The sequence below is a fragment of the Chiloscyllium plagiosum genome, unplaced genomic scaffold (genome assembly GCF_037043375.1).
Source record: "Chiloscyllium plagiosum isolate Xiang-an unplaced genomic scaffold, Cpla_swu_hap1 HiC_scaffold_37, whole genome shotgun sequence".
NCBI classification, from domain to species: Eukaryota; Metazoa; Chordata; class Chondrichthyes; order Orectolobiformes; family Hemiscylliidae; genus Chiloscyllium; species Chiloscyllium plagiosum.
The window spans coordinates 92,089,810-92,100,250 of NW_028270175.1; the positions used below are offsets into that span (position 1 = coordinate 92,089,810).

At 52.3% G+C, this 10,441-nt stretch overlaps 1 protein-coding gene across 1 annotated transcript; it reads left to right on the forward strand.

Annotated features, from left to right (window-relative positions):
- Positions 1 to 1,014: 1,014 nt before the first annotated feature.
- Positions 1,015 to 8,811, forward strand: LOC148139870 (uncharacterized). The gene is made up of 2 exons (XM_087980677.1): positions 1,015 to 4,461; positions 6,079 to 8,811. Exon 1 carries the CDS (start codon positions 1,180 to 1,182, stop codon positions 2,836 to 2,838), a length of 1,659 nt encoding a protein of 552 aa, XP_087836803.1. The 5' UTR covers positions 1,015 to 1,179; the 3' UTR covers positions 2,839 to 4,461; positions 6,079 to 8,811.
- Positions 8,812 to 10,441: the final 1,630 nt, after the last annotated feature.

Sequence of the window (10,441 nt, forward strand, 5' to 3'; positions counted from 1 at the left end):
TGACCCGCTCTCTCTCCGTGTCCCTCTCTATCCCTGTCCCTTACTCTCTCTGTGTCCCTCACTCTCTCTGTGTCCCTCACTCTCTCTGTGTCCTCACTCTCTCTGTGTCCCCCTCTCTCTCTCTGTGTACCTCTCCCTCCGTGTCCCTCTCCCTCCGTGTCCCGCTCTCTCTTCGTGTCCCTCACTCTCTCCGTGTCCCTCTCTCTCTCTGTGTCCCTCTTGTAAGGGGTGGTGTAATTTTTAAATCATTAACTGTTGTAGTAAGCACATAGTAAGTACAAAGCCACCATTTTAGTCCTCTCTACCCTGTAGTAAGCACCAGCAGATACTCCCCTAGATTTTCATGAATGGAACAATGGAAACAGCTTTCCTCGTGGCTGAGGGACTGCCCACAACCCACGGCTGTACATCATCATCCATTTCAGGGAGAAACGGAGAACTCAAACACTGATTGGCTGGGTGATGAACCAAATAATCTCATCCATCAGGGAGGACAGTGGGGAACTTTGACACCCATTGGCTGAGACAGTAGAAGGCCCAGCCCATTACTACATGTATATAATGCGCGGGGATTACAATCTGTGTGTGTGCCTCGTGGGAAGCCATTGAGGTAACACCCGGTTCTGCAGAACTGAATACATAGTTTTGGACGAACTCCTCCGTGTCTTTGTTCTTGGGAAGGGAAGCAGAGTGCCTGATGGGGGGTCGCAGAGGTCCCTATCTTGCACAATTGGGGGTCTCGCCCGGGATGCAATAATTATTGCCGGGGCTCTCTCTTCGGCTCGTGGATCAAGTCTGATACAAAAAGACGCGTCTGGTATATATTTATACTGCTCACTGGATCGGCTTGGTCCGTCAGCCGTCGGCCAAGAGAGTGACCCGGCTCATTAAAAATAATTTTGAATCCTGGAAAAGGAACACACGGACGAGTGCTGGGACGACTGGTTAGTGACTATACGCGGGGTACACACATTTAAACAGGCCAGACAACTCCGTGCACGGATCAAGGTAAGAGATTTTTTTTGTTCTTCCTTGTTGGCCACGTGGTTTTGACGGTCATCTGTGAAAACGCTTTAGGCGTTTAAGACCAGGACCGAAGATAAGCCACAGGAAATTGTGGTTTTGACGGTCATCTGTGAAAACGTTTTAGGCGTTTAAGACCAGGACCGAAGATAGACCATGGGAAATCAGACTTCTGAATTTATTAAGGAGAAGTCAGGGAAGACTGCAAATGGGAAAGAAATACCCCCCGATAGTCCATTAGGTAGGAAGTTAAGTCTATGGACGGACAGTAGTAGGACAAGGGACTTAAAGAAAGAGACCATGATAAAATATTGTTGTTTTATATGGACCAAGGAACCTATCCGCGCCCCCTCGGTAGTTTGGCCCGAATATGGATCTGATGAAGACTGGGTGTGTCAAATCCTAAATGTATATGTTAACAGAAAACAACCGTTTGACCCAGAAGAGAGCAAATACGCCGCCGCCTGGCTGGCAGGCGATAGTGAGGGTCCCACGCGTCTCTATCCTCTGATTCCCCAAACAGAGCCGAGGAAGCCCCAGAAGCCTTGGGACGTCCTCACCGACGGTTTGCCACCGTCTGCCCCGCCCCCGTATATACCACCCGCGCACGACCAGGCGCACGACCAGGCGCACGACCAGGCGCACGACCAGGCGTCCAGCGCGGACCTCCCTCCTGCGATGGATAAGTCCGATTCCCAGCAGGCTATGACCAGTGAGGCAGGGACTGCTGGGGGGAGCACAGGAGGGGGCGCAGAACCCACCCCAGGCACTAGGAAATCGGTCCGACTCGAGATGCGGAGGGGCCGAGAAGAGGGATTGAGAGCTGGGAGGAGTGACAATATTGAACAGCTGAACCCCTTACGAGAGGTGCCGTTTGGGAATGAACGGACTGGGTTCGTAGTACAACCTTTAAATTCTGGGGATATCCGGCAACTCCGTAACGAACTACCCCGTCTATTGGACGACCCCATCAGTGTGGGAATACAACTGGACCAATTTCTGGGGCCCAGTATATACACATGGGCCGAATTACAGGCCATGATGAGAATATTATTTAATTACGATGAAATTGTTATGATCCGGAATAGTGCAATGGCCATTTGGGATAAGGAGCATCAGGGAGGCCCTCAGCGTGGAGAGCAGAAGTACCCCTTAGAGGACCCCCGGTGGGATCATAACGACGCGGGGGGACGGGCCAATATGACAGATCTCAGAAGCCTTATAATCAGGGGAATCAAAACCTGCGTGCCTAAACAGCGGAATTTAGCGAAAGCATTCGAAGTTGGACAGAAAAAGGATGAATCCCCGAGTGAGTTTTTAGACCGTTTGCGGGAGTCCATGCGAAAGTATTCAGGTTTAGACCCCGATGGGGAAATAGGCAAGGGCTTGCTTAAGGTGCACTTTGTGACTAAATCATGGCCTGACATTCAGAAGAAAATACAGAAAATAGAGGAATGGGCTGAAAAAGACGTTGCGGAATTATTGCGGGAAGCACAGAAGGTGTACGTTCAGAGGGATGTAGTAAGGGAGAAACAGAAGACAAAAATGATGGTGGCAGCCGTACGGGAAGCTTGTAAATCCACCGGAATGGGGGAGGGAGGTTATGGGGTGGAAAGAGGAAGGTCGAGGGAAAGTCGGAGAGGGAGAGGAGCGAGACGGGGCAGAGGTGAGAGAGGAGGATCTTATGGATTTGAGCGGCCTCCAATGGCTGGATGTTACCATTGCGGGAAACTGGGACACTTCAAAAGGGATTGTCCCGAGTTTAAAAGGGAGCGAGAAGGGATGTATGAAATGGAGCGTGAACAAATGGATTAGGGAAGTCAGGGGAGGATCGGAACACTGGCCTACCAAGAACCCCTGGTAAATTTACAGGTGGGCCCATTTAGACAAGATGTTACCTTCTTAGTTGACACAGGCGCCGGCAGGTCCTCAATCCCCCTCCATCCTAGGGGGGTTGGCTTCCAAGCTAAAACATTAAACATTTCAGGAGTTAAGGGTGGGGTTTTTAGTGCGAAAATATTCAAACCACAACCCTTACGGCTGGAGGAGGAGGAGCTCCAGGTGGAACTCCTTCACCTCCCCCATCTTCCCTATGGGTTGTTGGGACGGGATTTGATAGTCCGTTTCGGATTACGAATAGAAGTGGGAGAAGAGGATGAATTAGCCGTTACCATGTCATACCTTAGTGAGTCCCGATTGACAGAGATAGACCCTAGGGTTTGGGTCGTCAAAGGGAACCGGGGGGGGCTCGCAATTCGACCTGTGGAGGTAAAATTAAAGCCCCAGAGCCCCGACGTCAGAGTGCGCCAATACCCCATCTCTTGGGAAGGGAGGCAGGGCCTGAAGACAGTTATGGAAGACCTAATAAAAGATGGTTTGGTAGAGCCCTGTATGTCACGATACAATTCCCCCATCCTGCCGGTCCGGAAGTCGGACGGGAGCTACCGAATGGTCCAAGACCTAAGGGAAATAAATAAAATTGTCCAAGTACGGCACCCTGTGGTACCGAACCCATACACTATTCTGGGGCGAATACCCCCGGACCACGGCTGGTTTAGTGTTATAGACTTAAAGGATGCCTTCTGGGCGTGCCCCCTGGACAAGGACAGTAGGGATTTTTTTGCTTTTGAATGGGAGGATCCTGATACTGGCAGAAAACAGCAGTACAGGTGGACAGTGCTCCCCCAAGGATTCACTGAGTCCCCGACTCTGTTCGGGCAGATTCTGGAACAATTATTGGAGGGACTAACCTTGTCCCCGGCCCTTAAGCTTATACAATACGTGGACGATCTCCTATTATCCGGACCCACGGAGGAGGACGTCCTACTTGGGACTAATGCCCTCTTAAATTACCTAGCTGAGAAGGGGTTAAGAGTGAGTCAGAAGAAGCTCCAATATGTCGAGAAAGAGGTTAAGTACCTGGGACACTTGATAAGCCAGGGACAGAAACGAATAAGTCCGGAAAGAGTGCGGGCAATAATCGAACTAGGCCTCCCAATGACTAAGAGGGAATTACGGAGGTTCTTGGGACTCTTAGGCTATTGTCGGTTATGGATAGATGACTATGCCCCCCTTACTAAAGACTTGTACCTAAAACTCATCGAGGAGGCACCCAATAGAATAAAATGGGAGGAGGAGGAGAAAAAGTTAATTGGAATTCTAAAAGAAAAATTGATGACCGCGCCTGTTTTAAGCTTGCCGGATTTTAGTAAGACATTTCGTCTCTTTGTAAACTCCAGGAAGGGAACCGCTCTTGGAGTATTGACCCAGGATTGGGGGGGAAAAAGGAAGCCCGTGGCTTTCCTGTCAAGAATTCTGGATCCAGTCTCCCGAGGGTGGCCGGAGTGTGTCCAAGCTGTGGCAGCCACGGCAAAGCTGGTAGAGGAAAGCAGGAAGTTGACTTTCGGGGCCCCCTTGACAGTCATTACACCCCACCAGGTTAGAACTATCCTGAATCAGAAGGCCGGGAGGTGGCTGACTGATTCGAGAATTCTGAAATATGAAGCCATACTGTTAGACCGAGAGGACCTCCGAATAGAAGTCGGGGGCTGCCAGAACCCGGCGGACTTCCTTTGGAAAGGGGAAGGGGAGGAGGAACTGGAACATTGCTGTTCAGACATAATAGAGTACCAGAGTAAAGTGAGGGAAGATCTGAGGGACACCCCCTTACATGCAGGAAGGCGGTGGTACATTGACGGGTCCTCTCGGGTGATAGATGGGAAAAGACACAACGGTTATGCAGTCATTAGTGAGACTGGTTGGGAATTAGTGGAAAGTGGACGGCTACCGAATGCCTGGTCCGCACAAACATGCGAATTGTACGCCTTGCACCGGGCTTTGAGGAATTTAAAGGGAATAGCCGGGACGATATACACTGACTCTAAGTATGCCTTTGGGGTAGTACACACCTTTGGGAAGATCTGGAAGGAAAGGGGAATGATAAATAGTAGAGGAAAGGAGTTGGTCCACGAGGAACTGGTAGCCATGATCTTGGAGGATTTGTTGCTGCCACAAGAGATTGCTGTAGTGCATGTGAAAGGGCACCAGAAAGACGATAAAATAGAGACCCTGGGGAACCAATTGGCAGATGAACAGGCAAAATTGGCCGGGATGGGGAAGGAAGTAATAAACTGCCTGGTAAGGATTCCCCAGATATCTGAAATTACCGAAGTGCCCACGTTCACTCACAAAGAAGAAACTCTTCTTGCGTCTCTGGGGGGTACAAAGGATAGGGAAGGGAAGTGGACCTTACCCGATGGCCGCCAGCTACTGAATCGACCGTTGACGCGGGACATTATTGCCCGTCTACACCAAGGGGGTCACTGGGGCGCCCAGGCACTGTGTGATGCCTTCCTGCGCCAATATGCCCACCCTGGTCTGTACACAGTAGCCAAGCAGGTCACGGGAGATTGCATAACGTGCCGAAAGATTAACAAAAGGGGGCTGCGGAAGCACGCAAGGCAAGGGGGTAGGAGTCCGGCCTATAGGCCGTTTGAGTATGTCCAGGTAGATTACACTGAGCTCCCCCCCATAGGTCGCCTGAAGTATCTATTAGTAATAGTAGATCACCTGACAGGATGGGTGGAAGCTTTCCCCACTGCCACGGCAACAGCAACCCAGGTTAGCAAAATTCTACTCGAACAAATCATCCCACGGTTTGGGCTACCCCGCGCTATTGACTCTGACCAGGGGAGCCACTTCACCTCGACTGTCCTCCAGAATATAGTGCAAGCAATGGGGATTGACTGGGATTTGCACACCCCCTGGCACCCCCCCTCCTCGGGCAAGGTCGAAAGAATGAACCAGACCATCAAAAAGCAGCTAACCAAACTCACTAGTGAAATCGGCCTGCCTTGGACCAAATGCCTACCCCTTGCCCTATTGCAAATTCGCACCCAGCCAAGGCGGGATTTGGGCGTCTCCCCTTTCGAAATGCTGTTTGGCCTCCCATTCCATGGGCCGAAGGGGGAACCCCCTGTATTCGAGTCTCGGGACATGTTTGTGCAAAAATATGTGGTGGCTCTGGGGTCTGCTCTATCTCGTTTACGCCAACAGGGACTTTTGGCACAGACGCCGCCCCTCGAGTTCGCGGTGCACACCATCAAGCCGGGTCAGTGGGTCCTGATTAAAAGCTGGAAGCAACGCACCCTCGAACCAACTTGGGACGGTCCCTTCCTAGTACTTTTGACGACCGAAACGGCTGTCCGTACGGCCGAAAAGGGCTGGACACATTACACTCGAGTCAAGGGACCAGTGCCACAACCGACGGAGGACGAACAAACCTCTCTGACAGAGGCATCTAAGGAACAGAGACCCTGAGAACAGACTAGTCGGACTTTGGCGAATCTAAAGGAACTGTGCCCTCTGGCTAAAGGTGTCGCGACAAAATGCGGTCAATCATATTGTTAACTTGCTTTGTCATTATCCTTGGGCTGGGTCATAGTGCGCGTGTTACCCAATTTGGCCTCCGGAAAAAACAGGCAGAGGACCGTCAGTGGTTCTCCATCTCCGTGCTTGCCAACAAGCCAACACAGACATTTAGCTTAGACCTATGTGGGTTGGTGCCCTGCAGGACTAAAAGTGAACTGAATCAAACTAAACGGAACCTAGAGAGAGAAAGGAGATTCCAGGGTCAGGCGTTAGTATTACAATTGCATGGTAGGGAAGGCATACATAGGCCTCCAGCCCCTGGGGTCCAGGCTATGGTGTCAGTTGTCCGTGATCCCATTACCCCTGGACAAGATTGTGGGCGGAATCAGTGCAATCCGCTCTACCTGACCATAAAGAACTTGGGAGATAATGGGGCGAGCCTTAATGGAACAATCCTGGGTATTAGAGTTGGGGGCCATACAGGACAGGAGGGAGTGCAGCTGTGCTGCACGTATATCACGGTCATTGAAGCTGAGTCTGGGGGCTCATCCACCACCGACGAGCAGGGTAAAATTAGAATAATTGAGGTGACGGATTTGGAAAAGACCTTTGAAATAGAAACGGGATACGGGGAGGCGAATGCCTGGATGGAATGGGTCAAATATACTGTGAGGAGCATGAAAAAGAGTGATTGCTACGCATGCACGGGTGCCCGCCCTAACCCTCAGGTGGTCCCGTTCCCGCTGGGATGGGAGAAACACCCACGAGCCTTGGACTGCATGATAATGCTGTACCAGGACCGAGAGGCCTGGAACGACCCCACTTGTCGACCCTTAAGTTTGAAGTTTCCCCCCGTCAGGTCTGAGGGAGCGCCCCGCCCGCCATCATTCTCAGGGGTAACGGGTATGCACCAGGCCTGTGTCTCTCGGGCGGGACTACAGTGGGACGACGATGTGGGGACATTTGACAAGTGCAGCGGATCAATTCGGCTGGTCAACGAAACTACCGGGGGGGGGGAATTACTCCCACATTCATGTGCCTAGGGCAGACCTCTGGTGGTACTGTGGTGGGAGGATTCTGCGACAGACCCTGCCCCGAAAATGGACGGGCACTTGTGCAATCGTTCAATTGGCCATCCCATTCACCCTGGCATTCGAAAAACAAGAGCAACCCCGTTTCAGTGGAAGAACTGAGAGAGCTTTGGAGACCTCTTTCGATGATAACATATATTTAGACGCCATAGGGGTCCCCAGGGGTGTTCCTGACGAGTACAAGGCTAGGAACCAGATAGCGGCGGGTTTTGAGTCGTCACTGTTCTGGTGGGTTACCATCAATAAGAACGTGGATTGGATTAATTATATTTACTACAATCAGCAGAGGTTCATTAATTATACCCGTGATGCAGTAAAAGGAATAGCAGAACAACTGGACGCCACTAGTCGGATGACGTGGGAAAATAGGTTGGCCTTAGACATGATGTTGGCAGAGAAGGGGGGTGTTTGTGTCATGATAGGCACTCAGTGCTGCACTTTCATCCCCAACAACACAGCCCCTGATGGGTCCATCACCCGCGCCCTGGATGGACTCACCACATTGGCGGACGAACTCGCCGAAAACTCGGGTATCGACTCTGGCCTCACGGGTTGGTTGGAAGTTTGGTTCGGTAAATGGACAGGGGTGGTCGTTCCCTTTCTTGTCTCATGTATAGTGGTGGCAGGGGTACTCACTGCCCTTGGGTGTTGTGTTATTCCCTGCGTCAGGGGATTAACTCAACGACTGATCGAAACCGCCCTTACTAAGAGGGACGTTCCCTATGGGCAGGTTGAACGAATGAATCTCGAGATGGAACAACGTGAATCCCTCTTGGGCGGGGGTGGTAATAGAGATGGGCAGTTTGATGAACAAGCTCGGGAGTTATTAAACGCCCTGGAGAGGAAACTCCCAGTTTAAAAATTACAAACCGTAAGAAAAGACACGGGGGATTTGTAAGGGGTGGTGTAATTTTTAAATCATTAACTGTTGTAGTAAGCACATAGTAAGTACAAAGCCACCATTTTAGTCCTCTCTACCCTGTAGTAAGCACCAGCAGATACTCCCCTAGATTTTCATGAATGGAACAATGGAAACAGCTTTCCTCGTGGCTGAGGGACTGCCCACAACCCACGGCTGTACATCATCATCCATTTCAGGGAGAAACGGAGAACTCAAACACTGATTGGCTGGGTGATGAACCAAATAATCTCATCCATCAGGGAGGACAGTGGGGAACTTTGACACCCATTGGCTGAGACAGTAGAAGGCCCAGCCCATTACTACATGTATATAATGCGCGGGGATTACAATCTGTGTGTGTGCCTCGTGGGAAGCCATTGAGGTAACACCCGGTTCTGCAGAACTGAATACATAGTTTTGGACGAACTCCTCCGTGTCTTTGTTCTTGGGAAGGGAAGCAGAGTGCCTGATGGGGGGTCGCAGAGGTCCCTATCTTGCACACTCTCTCTCTCTGTCCCTCTCTCTCTGTGTACCTCACCCTCTCCGTGTCCCTCTCTCTCCGTGTCCCTCTCTCTCCCTGTCCCTCTCTCTCCCTGTCCCTCTCTCTCCCTGTCCCTCTCTCTCTGTCCCTCTCTCTCCCTGTCCCTCTCTCTCCCTGTCCCTCTCTCTCTTCCTGTCCCTCTCTCTCGCTGTCCCTCTCTCTCTCCCTGTCCCTCTCTCTCTCTCTCCCCCCCTGTCCCTCTCTCTCCCTGTCCCTCTCTCTTCGTGTCCCTTTCTCTCTCCCTGTGCCTCTCTCTCTCTGTGTCCCTCACTCTCTCCGTGTCCCTCTCTCTCCCTGTCCCTCTCTCTCCGTGCCCCTCTCTCTCTCCCTGAACCTCTCTCTCTCTGTCCGTCTCAGTCTCTTTGTCCCTCTCTCTCCCTGTCCCTCTCTCTCTCCCTGTCCCTCTCTCTCTCTCCGTCCCTCTCTCTCCCTGTCCCTCTCTCTCCCAGACCCTCTCCCTCTCCCTGTCTCTCTCTCTCTCCCTGTCCCTCTCTATTCCTGTCCCACTCTCTCTTCCTGTCCCTCTCTCTCTCTGTGTCCCTCACTCTCTCCGTGTCCCTCTCTCTCCCTGTCCCTCTCTCTCCGTGTCCCTCTCTCTCTCCCAGACGCTCTCTCTCTCACTGTCCCTCTCAGTCTCTGTGTCCCTCTCACTCCCTGTCCCTCTCTCTTTCTCTGCCCCTCTCTCTCTCCCTGTCCCACTCTCTCTCTCCCTGTCCCTCTCTCTCCCTGTCCCTCTCTCTCTCCCTGTCCCTCTCTCTCTGTGTCCCTCTCACTCTGTGTCCCTCTCTCTCCGTGTCCCTCTCTCTCCCTGTCCCTCCCTCTCTCTGTGTGTCCCTCTCGCTCCCTGTCCCTCTCTCTCTCTCCCTGTCCCTTTCTCTCTCCCTGTCCCTCTCTCTCCCTGTCCCTCTCTCTCTCAGTCCCTCTCTCTCCCTGTCCCTCTCTCTCCCTGTCACTCTCTCTCTCCCTGTCCCTCTCTCTCCCTGACCCTCTCTCTTCGTGTCCCTTTCTCTCTCCCTGTGCCTCTCTCTCTCCCTGTCCCTCTCTCTCCGTGTCCCGCTCTCTCTCTCCCTGTCCCTATCTCTCTCTCTGTCCCCCCCTCTCTCTCTGTCCCCCTCTCTCTGTGTCCCTCTCTCTCTCCCTGTCCCACTCTCTCTCAGTGTCTCACTCTCTCTCCGAGTCCCTCTCTCTGAGTCGCTCTCGCTCTCTACCTGTCCCTCTCTCTCTCTCTGTCCCTCTCTCTCTCTGTCCCTCTCTCTCTGTCCCTCTCTCTCTGTGTCTTTCTCTCTCTCCGTGTCTCTCTCTCTCTCCATGTCCCTCTCTCTCTCCATGTCCCTCTCTCTCCCTGTCCCTCTCTCTCTCCATGTCCCACTCTCTCCCTGTCCCTCTCTCTCCGTGTCCCTCTCTCTCTCCCTGTCCCTCTCTCTCTCTTTCTGTCCCCCTCTATCTCTCTGTCCCTCTCTCTCTCCCTGTCCCTCTCTCTCTCCCTGTCCCGCTCTCTCTCTGTCCCTCTCTCTC